Source organism: Onychostoma macrolepis, chromosome 07 (genome assembly GCF_012432095.1).
Source record: "Onychostoma macrolepis isolate SWU-2019 chromosome 07, ASM1243209v1, whole genome shotgun sequence".
Taxonomy (NCBI): Eukaryota; Metazoa; Chordata; class Actinopteri; order Cypriniformes; family Cyprinidae; genus Onychostoma; species Onychostoma macrolepis.
The window spans coordinates 28,207,126-28,229,509 of NC_081161.1; the positions used below are offsets into that span (position 1 = coordinate 28,207,126).

The 22,384-nt window shown below is 37.5% G+C and overlaps 1 protein-coding gene across 1 annotated transcript; it reads right to left on the bottom strand.

The window, feature by feature from the left end:
- Window positions 1-908: 908 nt before the first annotated feature.
- slc9a5 (solute carrier family 9 member A5) lies at window positions 909-22,367 on the bottom strand. Its single transcript, XM_058780755.1, has 16 exons — window positions 21,654-22,367; window positions 17,064-17,366; window positions 16,020-16,183; window positions 12,616-12,694; window positions 12,335-12,512; window positions 10,822-11,042; window positions 10,289-10,491; window positions 8,639-8,728; window positions 6,897-6,967; window positions 6,697-6,823; window positions 4,885-4,976; window positions 4,074-4,200; window positions 3,784-3,933; window positions 3,457-3,529; window positions 3,242-3,373; window positions 909-3,163 (listed from the first exon to the last, which is right to left on the bottom strand). Exons 1-16 carry the CDS (start codon window positions 21,991-21,993, stop codon window positions 2,595-2,597), a joined length of 2,919 nt encoding a protein of 972 aa, XP_058636738.1. The 5' UTR covers window positions 21,994-22,367; the 3' UTR covers window positions 909-2,594.
- Between the last annotated feature and the right edge of the window lie 17 nt (window positions 22,368-22,384).

Genomic DNA, 22,384 nt, shown 5'->3' on the forward strand with positions numbered 1-22,384 from the left:
ATTGCAACATCATAATTATTTTGTTAGTAGATTGCAGTGTGAGTAAAGAGCCCGCTGAAATTAAATACGACACATTATTGTGCATTATTTCCAATAAAACTGTAAATTGTCCAAATTACTGCAAAAAATATATGAAAATATTTAATTGTGTGTAGGATATATAAAATGCTAGCTATGAATTAAGCCTTAACAACACAGGAAAATTGGATATTTAATTTCAAGCATTTTTTACAATGCCACTTCCATTAAAGAATGTTATCAAGCTCTACATAAGCTAAATGACAGTTAAGGAAAGAAACAGACAAACATGACAGAATTCTCCTGCGGTGGATGTACTGTTGGACATTAGTAAACAAATTAAATTTGTAGTTTCATTTCTAAAACTCAACAAAAGGCCTAAAGTGCCCTTAGAAACAGTTATTTATGAGCATGACCATAGAAATCTCAAGATTACTTCTGAGGGGCAACAACAGAAAACCCTGATATTTAGTCAGGTGGGAAAATCACTTGGTGGAATCAGTTTAAAGTCTCCACATTCAAATCTAACTTTTGTTCTCTCGCCGGTGACTTCATCGCTGGCTGAGATCTGTTTCAGGGATTGAGGAAGAGAAAATGGCACATTAGCACATAAATGCGCTGTAGTCTTTTGAGGGCAGTCTAGGGAAGCCCTGCCTAAACCACAGGGACTCCTGGGTTGAAGGGGGAATATAACTTCATTATTCACCAAAAGGTTCCCTTCACTGGGCCTCCTGAGGGTCTACCTAAAATGGATGAAAAGCCAGCTGAGACCAGCTAAATATGACACAGTCTGGAATATATAAATGATATGTTTTTGTCTAAACATTAGAAAGGTAAATTAACATGAAATGATGAGACAAACACTATAGTGTCATTCAAAAGCGCTGTCCTCTCTTATGTTAAATTTATTCCTATTCAAAGTAAATATTTGGCACACAGATACCTAGATGCCTACAAAAATAAACGCATATGGGAGAAAAGAGATTGAAATTTCATTTAAATTTAATGGATGGATAATTTAATTCCAGTTCAATTTCAATGGGGTCAAATGACTGGGGCAACATTTCTGAACACGACAAGTTCAAGTAAGACAACATACAGTAGCACTAAACCACTCCATACTGTTTACAGGCACAATAAAGATCAACAAGCCCTCTTTCTCAACATCTACCACTGTCTCTCTCAAGGCACAACAATCGTCAGTACATGTACATACAAAGAATTACACAGCAATACAAAACAATGGGACAAGCAGCTTCAACAACACCATAGGTACAATTGGGCTAAATGGTGTTCAATATAAAGTGCAAAATCTAAACTCTGTTCCATTGTATGGTACAGTAAAAAACTTAAAGGATGAAGATGTGGTATGGCGCAACAGACTGAGAGTCGACATATTTAGAAAAAAAATGTACATCCATCTTCAAGTCATTGTGCCTGCATACGGCTGATCGTGCTAAACCTCATTAAAATAAGTGCATTCGATTATATAGATGAGTCTGTGCATTGTCTCTGTAAATTATTTCTGTAGACATTTTGCATCACATCAGACCTACAGTATTATTAGGCACACAATTTACATGGCGACAGTTTTCCAGGCCCCTACTACTGATTAAGCACATAAAATTTGGATGATCCTTAATTAATTATTCATGATTATAAATATAGTGTCATAATTAATGATGGGCAAAAATGACATTAAACATTAACATTATACACTTTGGTTATTAAAAAAGCTATGAATATAGCTTTGTAGACTAAAATGCAGATTCACAAAACCCTGTTATTCAGAAAGCAAAAGCATTAAAGGCATGAAGATGATGCATAAATACAAAATAAATTAACACACCTTGCTTTTTTGCCCAAACACAACAAAGAACAGGTAATGTACTGCATAGAAGCTTATATGTCCTGTACACAGCATAAATGCTCCTGATGACAACCATCATGGGTTTTTTGTCACCCAATGCTGTGGGTTGTTATGCATATTTATAACCCACTGAGAGATAATGGCTCTGATTGAAGAGGTGTGACTCTAACCTCATGTGCTTTCTGTAATGTGTTACTTTGTCATCCCAGTCTGAAAAGGGAAGACCTCAGTATTACTCATTTTTGTTTTAAGATGGATTGGCTGATTAAAGATTAAAGCTGTGAGGTTATGAGTAACCATGAAGTGATTTTCTTTTCTTTCATGCGAGTGAAAAAACACTGTTTGACAGTCACACCCAGTAGGCCCTTGGAATGTGGTTGAGCCTTATATATGTTCAGTAGTTGTACATTTTGACAATCACATATGCAGAGGTACATAATACAGGGCGGATCACTTCAAACTAAGAAAAAAAAAAGGAAATGTGAAAGGAACTGCCCTGTACACAAAGGAATGGACCCTCAGCAAACTCTACCAACCATTTCTAAACCCATGTAACCTTTTAGCGCTAAAAAAGAAAATTAAATTAACAGTCTCTTAGAAAGGAATTTACTGACTTTCTAAAAAACAGAGTCTGGCCTGAGGAGGTAAATGTCTTCAGTAAGGTGATTGAGGGTCCTAAATAGATAAAACAGGAAAGAGGGAGATTTTACAGCTGGGTCGGCCTCCTGCTTTGTGGCTCCGCACCAGAAGGTGGCACTGTCACCAGACTTCTAAGATAAACACAAGGATTCCTTTTCTTTCCGGCGGATTGCGCGGCAGGTGGTGGAGGAGGTGGTGGCGGCGGCCTCAAAAACGACATTAGCGGCTGCATTTCCTGCTGCTGCTGAGAGAGGGCATCTTCCTCCTCTTCCTCCTTCCCTGCAGGGAACTTGAACTGCCCTGAACTTGGGGAACCTGTATTACTACCTGATCCCGCACCACCACCACTACTTTTTCCCTTCACTGGGGTCCGCAGGGGTCCTCCCAGCCTCGAGAGGGCGCTAACACGTGGGTGCTGAGGCTCCGGAGGTGCTGGAGGAGAAGCCAGGCTCTCCAGAGAGGAGATGCTCTGGTTCCAAGCCTGCTGCAGGTCTATAGGGATAATTTTAGTTGCCTCCACGGACACACATGGAGGGAGGGAACCCATGCCACTTTTCCACGGCAGGTTTTTCTCTCCACATGTTGGCGATGGAGGGGCTACGACTGGGCTCTGACAAACATCCAGTGCAGCTGGTACTGAAAGAACAGAAAGCAACACAAGAAGATATAGAAGTGTTCTCATATTGTCTTACCAAAATTGTATTCATATCTCACCTGATTTTGGTCTCTCCTTTGGTGTTTCTGGGGCTTTGCGAGCCACAAAAGTGATGCCTACATCATCATCTTTATCTGGTTCAGAAGGGTCATGTTTATCCTCCTCAGGTGCCACTGGAACCACAGCTGGGTCTGAAGACGTGTGCAAAAACATATTACCCACAATGCACAAGTAGCAGAACATAGCTTAATTAACAGTTAATCTGACAACCAACCTTTGTCCTGCCAGCTGACATTTCGGCGGGGTTTGTCATTGGTGTCTTGCTCTTTAGCATCTGACCCTTTCCGCTGCAAAACAACATTATCAAAATTTTAAAGTGTGTGTGGGAAAACAAATAAAGTAAACTTATCTTAATCATCATAGCTTAATAAGCTATTTACACACACACACACACACACACACAAACATTACTCGTGTCTCTACATTGCCTTTGGGCAGCTGACCTTACACACACACACACACACGTCTATCTTAGCCTTGGCCTTCCTCAGGTCCACCTAACTCAACATAAGTGTGTTTTGCTGCAGTTTTGAGCCCTTGCCTTTTTCTGACTGCGGTCCTTCTTGTGGCGCTTGTAGCGGGTGGATTTAAAGGACTCCAGACGGTTGCGCATATTCCTCTGGAACACCTCCCTGTCCTGTCTCTCTTTTTCACCCACTGTCATGAAGTGGCGACTGTAGTGGGACTGATACTGCAGGAATAGAGAAAGACGGGTCAACAGAAGCAAACACATCATACAAATTGTCACCCATTTCACTGATGCAATATAATGCTCCAGAGCTCTTCACAGTGAGAGTGTGTGTGTGTGTGTGTGTGTGGCAGGTTCTGTACCCGTCTCCTGGGTTTGTAGAGGTTTCCAGCAAGTACATGATGTGTCTCTAGCTCTTCCTCTATCTTGGCTCCTGGCACTGTGTCAATCACCTGGAGGTCTAGACACACCCCACTGCCATTTTCTCTCCTGAGGGATCACACACACACAGAGACACAGATAGTTACAGGAACCAACATGCATGTAAACATGTATACTTACGCCACAGACATGCACAAAATGTCTCCCTATGTCACCAGCTATAATAAAACAACCAGAGTCACACAAAATCTGAGGGGGATCATCCACCAACTGTATTTTAAAGTTTTTAACCCCAATGTTTTAACATAACTTTCACATAACACAGTTTTAACATAACTCTCTAATTCGTTTGTTACACTTAACACTTAAGACAAGATAAAAATAGCATTTGCAAAAGAACTGAAAAAAGTATAATTTCCCGAAAAATAGAATTCAACACTAATAATAAAAAAATGTTTCTTAAGCATCAAGTCAGCATATTAGAATGATTTCTGAAGGATCATGTGACACTGAAGACTAGAGTAAAACATTCAGACTGCGAAAAAAAATTCATCTTTGCCATCCCAGGAATACATTTTAAAATATAGAAAGAAGTTATTTTAAATTGTAATGATATTTCATAAAATTACAGTTCTTACTGACATAAAACCTTGGAATGGTAGTGTGTATTCAGTGGTGTATATTTATCTCATTTTAGGGACAATAAAATGTTTTTACTGGACAACAAGATAACAACTGATTAAGAAAATATTTTTTCAATGTCCTGAAACACAAACATATTCACATACTCACAGGTAGTTGGTAACATTTGTGACCTCTGGAAAAGAGGTTCTGCTGGCCATGGAAGGCAGAGAGAGTCTAGCAGAGGTCAACACATTCCCACCCTGAGAGAGAGACAGAGAAATTCCCTAGAATCAAATACTAATTCTATGCTTGATTCTGATTCTGGCAGACACATACAGTAGATTATTGATTAATGTTCTATGACTGCCTAGCTATCAAGTAGTTCCAGTTCTTCTGTTACTGAAAATAATGCACAATACAGCCATATTGCAAAGTGCACTTACAACTTCAGTGTGCATTCATTTTCAATGATTCAGTTAATTTTGCTCCTGACAAAAATCTATGTTTTCCATTCTCCGTATAGATGGTCAGTCTTACCACAAATTACTCTGGCACGTGGTTGACTAATCATTCTCGATGTGGATAAGCATGATGTTTAAACACTGTCTGGTCTGCACTCTTACATATGACCTCATAGCTCATTAAAAATATACACAGAGTAATTAAGTACAAACCTGTGGAAAATACATGCAGAAATGTGACAAATGTACAACTCTTTTTTTAAAATGTTTAAATTCATGTTTTGTTTGATACATTAGTTTTTACCCTGCCCATATTAAAAGAGTGATTCTGTGCCTCTTTCACTGGGTGGTCTGAAAAAGAACAGAGGTTTTCTATCTCTCAATCTTGTGCTAATATTAGCTTGATAACTCCTCTCAGGAAGCCAAGCTGTATGAAACTCAAGGGTACAGGAAATGATCTCGCTTGAGGACAAAAGTGCTGCGTGACTAATAACGTTCCAGGTATTCTAAAACTTTTCTGATCAGATGCATTGTTTCTTTCTGCTCGGTAGAAAGAAACAAATTACTTAAAAGGTGAATCTAACATGACTAAAGACAAATTATAAATCAACTAAAACAAATCAAATGGGAAGTGTGTAACAATTATGACGTGCATTTCAACACATTCATATTTAAATACATTACATCACTCTACTGGAAGCCCTTCTTTCTTTCTCTCTCTCTCTCTCTCTCTCTCTCTGTATGATACCATCTCTGAGTATTTTTGTAGATAGGTTTGATGTTGGAGCTGACAGGTATCAGATGCCTTCAAAGGGCCAGTACTGGCAGAGACACAGTGGCGTCAGGGTAACTAACAAAGAGAGGAATTATCCTCTGCTCTTCTCAAACGACTCTTGCGCCTGAGAAAAGATCTCAGTGCTTCCTCTGCTCAATGCCATAATCCAGGGGCTTTCAGCCTTTAAAGGCCCAGAGACCCCCAACCAGACTCTCACCCAACCCAGAAACCCTCCAGCCTAAAAAACTCTAGAATAGCTTTTATTAAGAACATTAACTGACATTGCTACAATAGTTAATGTTCATTCAAAAAGTTAGAAATGAAAATCTATTGAAAATCTTGGTTATGATGTGAGTAAATCTGAATGAATAAACACTTTTACAGAGTGGAAGCAGATGAAAATATAAGTGGTTTTAGAGCAGTTTATTGTTGTATTGCACAGCAGTGAGGTTTTTACCTAGTACTGATTTCTTGAGTGTGGGCACCATCTAGCGGTCAACAATTATAATACAGCATGGAAACCCTTACAATAAAGGACCATGGTGAGATACTGCATGTCCAAATGCAGAAACGCAGCACCATACATGACAACCGTTTCAGCACCGTGTCCAAAGAATGTGATAGTTCCATTCTACTTTTTTTAACGACAGGACAAGCAAATCCCAAATCTAATACAATTTCTTTTCAAATGAATGCTGATAAACAAACTGTATACCAGATACATTTCTACATTAAGGCTTTTACCTGATCAATGACACTAATGGCATCTCTGATGTTGATTTTCTGATAGGCCTCCCACAGTTCACTCTTATGGTACACAGACTTTCTCAACAGCAACTTACTCAAATAGTTCTTGTCAAATTGCTCCCACCTAAAGGATAAAAAACAACAATTCTTTTTAGCTCTTGTATTTTCACTGAGCACATTTCTTAAGTGCCACTCACTTGTCCCTCCAGTGATGGTATCCATTCAAACCAGCAATGTCCTCCACAGCTGTCAGAATGTGGTCAAAGGCCTGAAGACAGAAGAACAGACAAGTTATTTATGGCCATTTCATTTGAATTATCTTTATCTATGCATTTACATTTATTAGGTTGTTTATTTCATGTCAGCATCCAAGGCTATTTTGATAGCAAAAATAAGGAAGAATTTAAAAAAACAAAACATAAATAATAAACATATTTGAAAGGAGATAAGGGACAGACATACAGAAAAATAAAATTATATTAGAAATATATTATAGAAATAAAATCATATAGGATTTTTAGGTGCAGATTTGTATAAAATCTATGGACATTTTCCAAAATATCTCCTTGTAAAGTAACTAGATATTGGCAACTGGGGAGCAGTTCAGTGTTGAAAGTTCAATGAATCTGGTTGGTCTATTCACCTTATTTAGCCCGTCCTTTTTCAGCACTGTGCCGTTTCATGTTTTGTGTCATGAAATATTACTGACATGAAATATGCATTTAATTGTTAACCGTGTAATTTGCTTACATTTTTAGGTTATTAATAGCTTGTTAACAGCTTGTTAAGAAACTGTGTTAAAATGTGCAAATAACATGAAATTCGAAGCTGTGACAGCTTATATTATTATACATGCAATTTCATGTCAAAAGTCTTGCACTTTTTATAATTAATTTATAATAATTAAACCTCATATTTTTGAAATGCTTAATTTATGTAAAATCGTTTAGCATTGAATTTATAAAAATGAACTGATAATAGTTTCACATGTATGTGTTTATGTATTAAATGCTGTACAGCGGTAATCCCCCTCCCCTTTCTCAGTTTCAGATGATAAAATCTGCTCAATACCTGTAACACAATGCGTAAATAACACGATGCGAACAATATTTTAATTACTTAATGTTGTTTGTTGGAAATTCATGAGCACAAATTCATATCAGTATGTTCACAGCATGAAGATCAAATCTTATGGATTTATGAACAAACCGCTTGTTTTGAAATCTTTCCAGTTACCGACATTTGTTATGACATCCACCTCAAACATTATAATAATCATGATAACAACAAGTAAATGCACTTCTCCAGCTTACTCTTTCACAGCGATGCCATAAAATGTAAAAAAGAAAGAAAAAAAAAAGTTACAAAAAAGGAAGTTCAAACTAAATTCTAAAAATGGCTGTGGCACATAAGGTGAATACAACTCTAAATGTTCTGAGTTTCAGAAGCTGCTGCTTTCCAAGAGAATATCTCTTCTGTTCTCCTTTATTGTCTCAGAATCTCTCCTATATTATTTTGTACTCTTCTGCCAGCTCAGCTACACTACAGTCTATCTTTAGCACAGGTTTTAGAGTGCTCAGCAGGTAGCCTTGAGTCCCAGAGTGTGCACGCAGCAGCAGGGTGTGTAAGGCCTTCAGAAAGAGGATGAGGTAAATGGCAAGGGGCTGTGTGACCTCTGCCTATGTGTGCACATCTATTTGTGGAAAGGCAAAAAAGAGCTCTGATGATTAATTCATCGGAATGAAGAGTCTAACGTCAGTCTGTCTGTCGCAATGCTGCTGTTTCAGTCGTCAAATCACACGCACTGCACAGACAGCAAGGTCAGCTTCACCACTCACACATTTCACCACAGGCAGTCATGCAGGGACAGAGGGAGACAGGTGATGAGAAACAGAGACAGAAAAGAGGCAGGAGAGTATTGGAAGTGATATTGACTCACACGCTCATGGATCTCTTCGTTAATGGTGGGTTTTCGGTTTGTGCTGCGAGGCACTTTCAGCCATTTCACTAAAGGCTTGATGGTTAAACCCTGGGAGGAAAGAATAGGAAAACGTCAACAAATCAGAGAGAAGGAAACCTCCAAATTCTCAACTCAATATCACAGCTCATATTTCTAGTAGCAGCACCAAGTCAGTCTTTTAAATAAATTGTTTACCTAATTAAGCGGTATCACATTAGCAAAAATGCTGTTTTTAGAAAATCAGCAGCCATGTGGCCGAATAATGAATTTAGACCAACAGCGTGATCGCCAATGTAATATTGCATTTATGCAACAGTTTAAATAAACAAGAAGTTAATACTTATTAACTTATATCGCCAGATATTTTGAGCATTTTTTTTTTTTTTGCTCCACCAATGAAAGGTTTAAATGAAGCACAAACATAATCGATGTTACGTGTGAATCGCTGTCTTTGAACAAATTGTTTAAGTGAATGACTTGCTCATTCAAGTTTAGTTCCTGGATGACAGGGGTGTTAAATATACTGAAAAACTTACTTAAAGTACAGGACTACAGACACAGACACTACGTCAAAAATGTTACAAAAAAAAAAAAAAAAAGTCCTAAAATTACCTAGCCAACAAAAATGCTTGAGTGAAATTAAAAAAGCATTTAATTGTACTTGTACTCTTACCATTTTTACCATATTGGTATAAGGCAAAAAAGTAATAACAGTGTGCTAAGTATGAGGTTGTAAATTCTGCAACTGTTTTCAAATGAATTGGTTGAATGAATGATTCAAATGACTCACTCATAAAAAAGTGGCTGAATTTGGAATTGTATCACACTACTATAAATACTGCTCTTACTATTTCTTGACAATTCACTTAATTAAAAAAAAAAATATATATATTATTATTATTTACTTAATAATTTTAAGGCATTTTTTTTTAAAGTTAAGTCAACTTATCACTTTTTACAGTGTATAGTGCTAGCATATCAATGTAACCTGCAGATAGATTTGCTGAAAAACCTGAACCACTTATCCCCAGACTGACAGTGTTAACATTTATATTATTTATATATGTATTATACATATGTATTTAATGTTTTAAATACCAAAAAACAAAAAAAGGCAGACTTGTCTAACCAGCATGCATATTTTTGGGATCTATTGACAGATGAGTTCCTAACCAAAGCTTGGCAGTATATCCTAATGATTTCAGCAGTCAGATATACTGAGGCATGTTGGATATGACAACACGCCTAGACACTTCAGAGATTCTCCAGCCTTAAATAATGGATGAGATTGGAATAAGGTAAAAAGCCTGGCACTGGCCAGATGGGCACATCACACACACACACACACAAATAGACAGCACCTTCAAAATCATCACTCCATTCATCATAATTAGCATCTCTGTGTCAGACCAGCTTTGGAAATAACAGCAATTTGACACAGCAGTGGGGAAATGTCATCCCTGCAAGGCAATTACCTGCATGCTACCAACACACACACATACAAACAAGTAATAATAATAATCAGAGCCTGAGGAAAGATGAAACAGAACAACACCTAATGATTCTGTAAAGGTGAATGGAGAGGGAAAACATGAATTGGCAGGAATACAGAAAAAATAAATCAGTTACCTGAAACATGACTGTGAAGAAAACCACAACTATGGTTGTTGCCACAAAGTAGTCTTTAGCCTTCACCCGTTCTTTATCTAAAAGTACCACCAGAGCAAAAGCCACAGCACCTCGGAGACCACCGTATGACATCACCACTTGATCAATCTTGTCCAGGGGAACCAGTCTGAACCAGTTCAGGAACCAAGTCTGCCCTACAACACCTGCAAATGACATGTTGAGCAAATACATATGTCAACTGTTACAGCTGAGGCCATAGTAAATGTTTAGTGCAATGATTAATTCGGCATCTCAACCCATTATAAATGACTAAAGAAGTTAAATGAAAATCATGTACATGATACATTTTCAGCATTCGTGGTTTAGCAATATAAATGAGCCAAAGTGCCAAAACCAAAGTGAAAGTTAACTGTGAAGCAAAATTTTTGTTTTTAACTTCAGTAACCAAAGTGTACCAACAATACAATGTGACTACCACGTTTTTTGAATTTCATAGAATAGAATAGAATAGAATAGAATAGACTCTCTCTCACCCATGGCCCTGAAGACTAAGATAAATATGAGTGTGCTGACGACAAGGCCAGTGTCCCAGGCCCATTTGGACTTGTCCACAGCTGAGATACCCAAAAAGATGAAGATGATCGTCTCTGCGATGCTGGCCAGGGTTTTCATGGTGTACTTCACGGTGGTCCGGGACTTCTGGGATATATTTGCTTCCACATACTTGTTGCAGCCAATGCCACAGAAAGTCATCCTGTTATCAATCAACAATGCCATGAAGAGGCACATATGTTATATAATGATGATAGAATACAATAGATGTATTTTTATTTAAATAAAAAATATGAATACATAAATATAACTGAGTTTAGAGTTTAACAGGGAGGTTGTTAATGTTCATATAAATTATTTCAGACCTTTGTACCTTTGGATTGATGTCTATATTTAGACAGAGATACGAGATATCTCCATATTTCCATTCCATATACATAAACTAGTGCTTCAGACAGGAATTATGCTTTGCTCATAGTGCCGTGTTACATAAGTCACTCTGCATTACCCACAGAACAGCGAATTTTATTGATGAGAACATATTTATGTCATCCAGTTTCACATGACCTTTTCCCATTATCTTTAAATCCTACTATGGCTTAGTGTAGTTCTTACTCAATACCACCTTGTGCAGTATGTGTGATGACGAGCCATCAGGGGGCGCTCCAAGCACTGCATTATTATGTACTTATAAAATCAGACAGACAGGCCTTTACTTTGAACTACATGCCAGAGAAATCATTACTTATCTCAGAAAAATCATTACTTGCATATCTTGTACTACTGATTCCTGTCCTTAAGGCATGCTGTATTCGAGCATGACTCTGCATCTTAAAATCTGCTCTAATGCTATGCTGAGCAATACTAAAATGGGTTAATAATCTAATTCCTCTGCTCATAATCTCATTATCTGATTTATGACCGCCAAAGAAACTACTGAGATTTACGGGTCAGCACAAACGGTTTGAAAACAATCTGAAACAATCTTCAAATTGGTGGTGGAAATATTCATATACAGCTCATATAAACAAACACACTCACCAGTTTTCATTCAATGTATCATTTATCCCTGACCCTGATGTTTTCGCTCTCCTTTCTCTGTTATGCTCATATATTCCTCTCTCTCTTTTGCTGTAGTACTCTTATGCATGAATCATTCCCACTCTCTGCATTAATACTGTCATTTAACTTCTCACCGTTTTAAATGTCAGCCACTACAGCGTTTATCACAGAGCTGCACAGACACTGTTATTTTTCTATCATGATGGGAACCTTCCATTGACTTCTGTTTTTTTATACTAAGCTAATGATATTTTCTATCACCTATGCTCACACAAATCTTTCTTCATTTCACATTTTCAGTTGTATTTATATGACTGTATATTATTTGACTTATTCCCTGGCCACAGTGTCAATAAAGATGCAGTTTACATCTATGCAGAGACTCGTTTTCAAATAAGTCAAATTATTCAGATGAGCAGTGGCAATACTCACGATAGAATGGCAGACAGAGAGAAGAGTTCTGCCGTCAGGTAGGCCAGGTAAACCAACAGGAAGATGAACAGTGGCTCTATGATGCGCACTTTCTTCGTAAAACGAGTGACGAAGGCCAGAATAACGGCAAAGATGAGACCAACCAAAGTCCCTCCAATACTGACAATGAGGAAGGATGCTGGAATAATTGCATATAAGATGAAGAATTAAAAAAATAAAAATAAAAATGACTCACTCGACAACTGGGTGTGAAAGAAACAACTGATGCATTTTGTACTTACCAATTCCTTTAAAATAGTCTGCAGTGTGAACATTTCCTGGTCCCACTTCCACAAAGGATATGTACACTTTATATAAGACCTGTTGAGTGAATTAGGCTACAAATTTATCCTTTGCCAATCTATAAATCTAAAAAATAAAAATAAAATAGACATTGAAACATTAAAAAACAAAAACATACCTTTAAATGATAACAACATTCCAAAATTTGGGGCTGGTAAGATTTTTTTAAATTGTTAAATCTAAAATTTTAAATTATGCTCACCAAGGCTGCATGTATTTGATAAAAAATATAGACAACAGTAATATTGTTAAATATTATTACAATTTCAAATAATTATTATCTAACTGAAATCTATTCCTATAAATTTACAGCAGCCATTACTCCAGTCTTCAGTGTCACATGATCCTTCAGAAAGCATTCTAATATGCTGATTTTTGGTTTAAGAAACATTTCTAATTATTATCAATGTTGAAAACAGTGGTGCTGCTTAATATTTCTATGGAAACTGCAATTATATTTCTTTAAATCATTTTAATGCATCCTTACTAAATGAAGTATTAATTTTGTTCACACTGGTAACTATTAACTATGACTTTTGCCTGAATAAACTCCTAGTTTGCTGCTTATTATTAACAGTTAGTAAGGTAGTTGTTCGGTTTAGGTACAGGGTAAGGGATGTAAAATAAGGTCAAGCAGAATAAGGCATTAATATATGCTTTATATGGACTAATAAACAGCCAGTTTGCTAGTAATATGCATGCTAATAAGCAACTAGTTAATAGTGAGAACTAATCCCTAAGCTAAAGTGTTACCTTAATTAATGTATGTATGTATGTAGTCAACACTAACATTCAAAGCTAATGGAGCAAGTGCATGGACAGACTGAAAGTGCATTTGAAATTGTTCCCCGTAATAGCAATATAAGATTTCCTATTGAACACATCAGCTGAGTTAATATGCAGCTCAGCAGCCAAACTGAAGATGTGCAATTTTGTGAAGAGCTTTGTCCATCTCAAATAGCTCATGATTGCCTCGAATAATAAACCTGTCTTACGATGTGGCCATTAGACCAGTAGCACAAGAGAACAAGCCCTGCATTTGACTCAAGTCTGTTCACTCCTCCTTTTCACTAAATGAACAAGGTGTTATGGTGTGACTTTGATAATGATTGTAATAAAAAGAGGCTGCATCTGTTCACCATAAGTAATTCCCATTGCCATTTGTTAACAAGATGTTTTTCAATCTGTTATTCGGTGCCTATCAATAACAACAAGTGTCTAATCAACAACAGATTAGTCTGACTGCAAAGTCAAAGCTGGATTTTCAGTAACAGCCTCTAAAGTTTAAGTGGTTTCCGCTTGTTTTAGACACTTTCTATAAATTGAGAAGGCAGTTCTCGGATTCATGAATACATTTATTGGTATGTATTCAGAAGGTATGCATTCCAAATAGCCTGTCCTCAATTGCTAAGTGACCTTCCAGTAAAACACACACAATCACACTATAACCTACTGCCACTTCTACACTGAAGCCTGGTGAGAACCTGCTCATAAGGGGAAAATCCCTAGAATGTGACTGTGGTAACTTTACAACTAAGCTTCTAAAAAGGAGACTTACAATAGAAATCTTGTAACAACCCAGCTCAAAGAGCAGTGACATGAAGAGAACAAAAGATAATTATTATGGCTGAGAAAAGCTGTTATTTAATGCCATTTAAAGGGATAGTTCACCAAAAAAGAATAATTCTGTCATCATTTATTCACCCTCATGTTGTTCCAAACCTGTAAGACTTTCTGTCTTCTGTGAGACACTAAAGAAGAAAACATTCTTCAAAAATTTTACAAACAATTGGTGCTGCCAACTGGCTTCCATTGTATATGCACAAAAAAAGAGACATTTCTCAAAATATCTTCTATATCCCACAGAAGAAAGAAAGTCGTACAGTTTTGGAACAAAGTAAATGACAAAATTGTCATTTTTTGGGGTGAACTATCCCTTTAAGAGATAAAAATAAAATGTCAATTCTGATTTTAGATCATTCTGTGTGAAAAAAGTTGAACGCACATAAGAGTCTCTGTTTCTATCCGATCTGCTAATTCATAATCTTTGATTCACCCTTTGTGCAGGATGCATTTCTACAACAGTCACAATCGACCTATAAAAGAGCAACTCAAAACTATTTCACTACATGATTCCGTTACGGAGTAAATCTGTTACTACTCTTCATCATATAGCCTGTGTATTCAAGCATAAACATACAGACCCAGATGAATAATCTTGGCATGGCATTCTGGAATGGATGGATACATCCATGCTTTCACATTCCAGATGGAGTGAGGCTGACGTTGTAGGGTAGATTGAGGTGAAGTATGTGGGGAGTGTGTTTAGTGATGAAGGTTTACTGGGCGTAATCCTTTACATATGGGTCAACAAGTGTGATAGCTATAAAACTAAAGGGGCAGACTTGCATACAGTCAACACAAAGTCAAGACTACACGAGCAAGAGCTTGATATTCTATATCACATACAATTAACACTAAATCAATTTATCTCTAACCAGCAGCTACTGTATGACCTCAGAGTCATTATTTTAAAAAATACAAAGAAATGGGATGGATAATTCAGTGGAAATGTCATAGCCTAAGTCATTTACTATCGATTTGCTTCTCCAGAGCAAGTAAATGACTTTTGGTTATGTTTTATAACATAATCATGTCAGCACCACAGCAGAGGGTTCTGGTGTAATGTTACCATAACAACAGAGATGCGACTGAACAGACAGAACACAGAAGGATGGAGAGATTTTCCTCATCTGCCTTGAGCTCTTCCTGAGCCTTTTAAATCCCCAAGCTAACCTTAACTCTCGTATGTCCACAGGAAAATAATTAGAGTAAGTAGGTATATCAAAACACTCCAATATCAGTCATGCCAGGATTGAGTGTGGCACTACACATCTTTTTTTTTTTTTAATTAATACTTTCATTCTGCTAGTGTGCATTATTTAATATCAAAAATAATTACTATCAAATGGACAGAAAAAGTATTTTATGTTGTTACAAAATATTTTTATTTTAATAAATTCTATTCTTTTTAACTTTCAATGCTTCAAAGCACACTGAAAAAAACATGTTTTCAACATTGATAATAATAGGAAACAGCAAATGAGCATATTACAATCATTTCTGAAGGATCATGTGACACTGAAGACTGGAGTAGCATAGGAGACTTTCCAAAAAAAAAAGCTTACTGACCTCAAACTTTTAAATGGTACTAGTGTATTTTCTCTCACGGTGCTGACCACATTGCGTCACATTGCCCATGCTTATTTAGTAAAAGTAATTTGTTTATTATAAGTAAAGGATCGAAGAAAACAAGAGTCATACTAAAAAAATCCAGACTCACCACAGTGACAGCATCATTGACCAGTGACTCGCCAAAGACAATGATGAAGAGTGTCTCATTCACATGGACTTCTTCAAACACAGCGATCACTGCCACAGGATCCACAGCCGAGATCAGAGCTCCAAACAACAAGAAATCCATCAAACCTGCATTTACTTTTTCATCTGCACACAAACACATTACAAAAACAAGCTCCAGTCAATAATTACAACCAAACTGACTGTAGTACCACCCTGATGGTGTGGTGTAGTAGTTAAAGATCTATGATGGTAGCTTCAAACATTGCAAGTGGCGATTCACTTTAGTGCACTTGAGCAAAGCACTTGATGTGTGAATGTCCTTGTGCTAAGAGTACTGAATGTTGCCTTGGATGAAAGTAACATCTAAAGGTTTACTTAATAGGTTTCTTGAACTAAAACATCCTTACACCACATAAGTCATATGGGCTACTTGGATCAACAATTTTAAGGCAGTGATGACTTGTATTGAAAAAAAAAAACTCACAATATGAAACATGATTGGATGAGCTAAGACTTATGAACTAGACAACTCTGTGATAAAATTGTGGTGATAATTATTATTAATAAACTGAATCCTTTATTGAACATTCCCATCTTTTATCTTGCAGTTGTCAGTGTTTTCTAAATGAAATAAGCAATTGAAGTAAAATCACAGTACCAAAAGGCCTTTAATAGCTTATGGTATTTATTAAAGCAAGCGGGGTCAGGGCCCACTAGGGGGAAACCCATAAACTTCCAAGAAGGGTTTAAGAGTCTTAATTAAGATGCTAAAAAATATAAACATAATATTTCTTATTTTAATTTGTCCCCTCAGCAATGCTTGTTTTTATTGAGGAACATGCAGTTCTTGAAATGTCTGGAATCAAAAAATTATTCAAGATTAATTTTTTTTTAATATGCTTACCCACTCATTTCTCTTAATAAAAAAAATCCAAAACATGCCTACATGGCTAAAGCACTGTATGATCATATAAGAAGTGTCATATTTGGTTCTATTAGTTTGAACTGACACCCCATAACTCACCTATGGCCCCTGCCATCTTGACTCCATAGAGACAGAATCCAGTGCAGAAGGCATTCCACAACGTGCCTACCACAGCATACATCAAAATGGCACCCAGGTTGTCGAAAAAGAGCCGTGCTGGCATAAAATACCCAGCATCCCCCACTATAGTTGGCAGGAGAAAGAGGAAAAAAAGTCCTGGGTCCAGTTGATACGGCTGCTTCTTGCTGGCGATAAGAACCACTGCACCCAGAACCAGACCCAGCAGAATCAGCATACAGCTCTCCGGGACCGCTGTGGTGAAACGCTGAGAGAAGTGGAATACTGAAGATTATAGAGAAAACAGAGAAACAAAGGTAAAATGGATTGAGATATTATGTTGCTATTCAGTGTCATTGAAAATGTAAATATCACTATAGCTGTATATTAAATTTCACCCCTTTCAAACAGACTTGAATTGGATTTTGCACATAATGTAAATACAGCACACTGCATTCATGTACTGCACTGTAGTAATTATATAGTATAGTGCATAGTAATTGTATTATGTTATGTGGTTATCAATCAAACATCACTGCAATATTTGATTCAAGATGCACACGTGCCAATTTTATAAGCATCCAAATGCATAAAATAATCAAACGAACCAAACAGCATGCAAAAAGCTAAAAGCTAAAAGCTTCATGGCCCACAGCAGACAACAAGCCTCATTTAAAGAGTAGTTTAAAAGTTGCGGCTGCTGTAATTCCATACCGTGGTTTCAGATGAATTGTTACTCAACACCACTCTAACGTACAATGCCTTACAGTGACAAATAGTGAGTCACAGTGGGACAGTAAGTGTGCCAGCATGCTGTCACAAAAACAACAGTCTCAAACTGCAGCTTCAAAAAAGAAGTATAATATACACAAGCGAAACAAACGGCCAAAAATTGAACAAGGTGATGGCATACTCACTTCACCAGTAAAATGCACAACCTTACTCCACGGAGCAGCTGCAAGAATTCATCACAATATTTCCACTGGGAAATTCAGTATGACCAGTTTCCATTCACAAGTCAGACATATCAAATGACCGTACAAGTGATTATCAGAAGCGGAACAATCACACCGCAATAACTCAGGTTCCTGGTTCCTCATCTTCATCATGAATTAGGAGACGGCTGGATCAGGACCCTGAAACGTGAGGTGTAGGACTATGCTTCACATAATAAACCACAAGTAGTGTTTACATGGACAAAAGGGAATTTAATAGATTATAAGAAGTTTAGTTATATAAAGAATGGGGATATTTTAATGAAAATAATGATGATTCATAAACCTTATTACACACACACCGACCTCCATTTACAAAAGTAGTCCTCATGAAATGCCAGTGTGTAAAATCACAACACATTACAGCATAACGAGAGATTCTAATGGCACCAATTATTAATGTTTCCACGATCCGAGTGATTTCGTGGAGGAGGAGAACACACTGCACACCTCTGCCAAGAAACATAACAATCATCGCTCACCATGAGTCATTCGCACAAGGACAGAAAAACACTGACGTACAACCAAAAAAAGCAAACTAGGCATCTGCACAAACACATGCATGTGTGTACACACAAACACTAAACAACAACAAAAAAAGCCTAGATATAGACATCAAATTCACAGTGCTACTCATTCATACTGACACCTGTGTGCATGCCACTCCAACCTGTTACTATTGTAATAGAAAAGACCTTCATACATGTGAATATGATGCTGGCTACTGCTTAATCATTTCTATCACAAGACCTCCTGCTTTGAAATTATTACTTGACATAAGCTTTTAATAATCAGTCCACATATAATTACAACCATGATGAAAGAATATTAAATCCAATTAAACCGATGCCCTTTATTTTCAGGGACAGGCAGAGAGAGAACTTTTGCACAGCTAATTAGGAATATAGAGTAGAGTGCTGTCCCCCTTCGATTACCCTTATTAACATTAGAACACTTCTATCATTAAATTAAAGTGTGTGTGTGTGTAATGGGATTGTGCTTTGTATAAAACCCCATGACTCAGACGCTACAACTGTGAGAATGGATGTTTGAAAAGTGTGTGTTCTGAACGGAGAATACTCTGAAAAATGAGAGTGTGAAAGTGACAGGACAAATCATTATTACATGAATTTTATTGTTTGTTTTTGTCTGTAGCTGAACTAATGGGCAGACAGTGTCAATAACTGGCATTGGCAATAGATGAGCATAAATTAAAGTTTTTTGTTATATCATGAAAGTTATCAAAAGAGACAGTAAAAGTTACAAATTATTTCTATTTCAGATAAATGGTGTTCTACTGAACTTTTATCAAAGAATATTAAGAAAGTATTAAGCAGCAAAACTGTTTTCATCAGCATCAGACTGATTTCTGAAGGATCGTGTGACACTGAAGACTGGAGTAATGGCTGCTGAAAATTCAGCTTTGGCACCACAGGTATAAATTACAGTTTAAAATATATTTAAAAATCTGAAAAAGATATTTAAATGTTACTAATATTTCACAATAGTAATATTTTTTATTTATTTGCTCAAAATTACAGAAGAGCATAAGATACTTCATTTCAAAAACAAATACAGATCCCAAACTTTTGAATGGGGGACCCCATAAATTATACTTGCCAATGTCACTTAAAGTCAGCTGAACACTGTGCGCAGGTGCTTCAGATAGTGCTACTTTCTCTAGATGCAAGATAAATATTCAGAGTGAACTTTGATGGTGTTACCGTGGCAATTGAATCATGGAGAAACAGATGATTGAGCTACCAGAACTAAATGATCTAATATAACTGCACGTCTTAGCCAAAAATACAAGCTGGAGAGACGCCTGAGAGACACCCACACATGCAAATACAGGAGGCAGTGCATTTTGTGTATGTACTATATATGCTAGCATTTTCACGAATAAACTACACCACAAAATGTACAGTGAGTTTTTCTGTTAACCATTTTGTCCTCAAATCATTATTTAATCTGCAAGTTGATTGTAACCATTACTGTACAACATGTCATGTTTTTCATGCACAACTGAGAATTCTCCTGTGTTCCTAAGATATTTTTATAATGTACGTTTGGCACTGTGAGCTCTCAATTTACTACTTACTGCAGCACAACTGAACACAACAGACCTCTCACATAAAGAAATCTTTCCTATGAGTTGGATATTTTCAGTGAATCAGTTGAATGAAAAGACAACTCACCAACAAGAATCATCTTGTGACGACTGTAGTAGCATTTGACTAATCGATTTTGGCGAAAAAATATTAACCAAATAGCTGCAATATTGCAAGTTAAACGTACTGGAAATAAGTTGATGGTATGAAAGTTTTATTCATACACTTGCAAAGCAGTGCTGGTTTTAAAGAGATCAAACTTCTGTCTTCATTTACTCACTAGTTGTTCCTCAGCTGCATGAGTTTCTTTCTTCTGTTGAACACAGATGATGATATTTTGAAGAATGCTGGGTACCAAACAGTTGCCGGTCCCCACTGATTTCCATATGGATGAATAAAAAGATAATATATGCCTTTGTGTTCAACAGAAGAAAGAGGATAATACAGGTTTGGAAAAACATGAGGGTGAGTAAAAAAACATTTCTTTTTTTCTTTCTTTTTTTAAATCCCTTTAATACAGAAATTTTATTTACAAAAATGCAAAAACCGCTTCAGCCAAGAGACAAATTAATTTTAGTATTGTAAATGCAAATTATATTTAGGCTCTAAATGAGGCTCTAGGTTGTTGCACGGCTGCAAAGTCTGCAACAAACTGAAATGGGGCAATATGTTAGCTACATATGCATCTTGATTAAAAAAACGTAATAAAAAGCAATAAATAGCTATGTGTCTACGTTTTACAACAATATGCCACCTGCCTTATGATGATGTCATGAGGTACAAGAACAACTGAATCGCTTTTTAAAGTGTTCTTCGTAACAAACAGTTCGAAAGAACCGATTCGCGGACAAGAACCGAACGTCCCATCATCACCAGCAGAACACAGCGTGAGACTGAGGATGGAAAGATGATGAGTCATAGCCAATCAGAGCACGCCGTTACTGTCCGCGGAGACTCGCGCCTTTTGGAAAGGTGCCGGACCGGCGGGGACACTGTGAGCTCGCAGCGCACAGAAATATCTCGCGGGGTGTTACAGCACCGATTGCAATAAACAACAATCAAGAGTTACAGGTACACACAGAAACCCATCACTACCGCAAAGTGGGCCTACAGCGCAGTCTCTTAAACGCAGTTTGCTTATCTCCTGTGCAGCTAAAAGCCCCTTTTTTATTACTGTATCAAAATTTCCCTGAGGAAATGTATGGGCTTTATTGCCATGGCAACCACCAGCGTCTGCCAGCGGAAGGGAAGCGCAGGTGCCTTTCGCTTTTTACGCACCGTTTTACGGCCATCTGCGGAACACGCCGCACCGCGCCGCGCTTTAATAAAACGCACTACATATATTTACGTCCTCGACAAAGTCAAGTTTCCACACTATCCGCCAAACGGCCAGAGGTAGCGTCTGTTTAACAGTCAAAACAACTCGTTTGGTGCGCGAAAACTTATATTATTATAACAGAACTTACGTATTTTCGCCACACTGGCCACTAAAAGCCAGCTGGCGATAATGTAAGGTGTCTGCACGTAGCTCCATTCCCACTGCACTATCTTGTAACCTCCTCCTCCGTGCTGGTGAGACGACTCTCCGTCCTCCGCGCTCGGCGCCGCCGGTTCCTCCGCAGACCGGGCGAGCGCAATCCCGGGATGCCCGTACTCTTCAGGAATATAGCGGGAGGCGACGGGGGATGTGACGGCAGGTGCGGCGCTTACCCCCAGCTCTGGCTGCAGCGATGCTGCTGTCACGTAAAGGTCAGTCGTTGCATCGCTAGCCACCGTTATGAACAGAAGCAAACTCAAGCCCTGCATCTTTCCGGTGTGTTCAACGGCGTGTCATCTTCATTGATTTTATACACTCCTGTTGCGATGGGAAGCCCTCCGCGGGACGCCCCGTTACCGGTTTACAACATCAACACACACTCCACTTGCCGGTAACTCGCGAAGGTGCAGCTGGCGTACAGGGACACGTGATTCGTTCGCGCACGAGGAGGTCCTTATTAAAGAGCCGTCACTCATCATCCTCATCAAAACAGTCACAGAGCATTCAAAACTCGCGTTATGTGCCACGAAACGTTACATATTTGAGAAATACATTTGCTTTTGTAACAGAATAATCAACAAGTCGATTTAACCATTTACTCAGTATATTCAAAATAATAGATCACTAAATTATAAAGCAGCTGTCAATTGAATTAAAAAA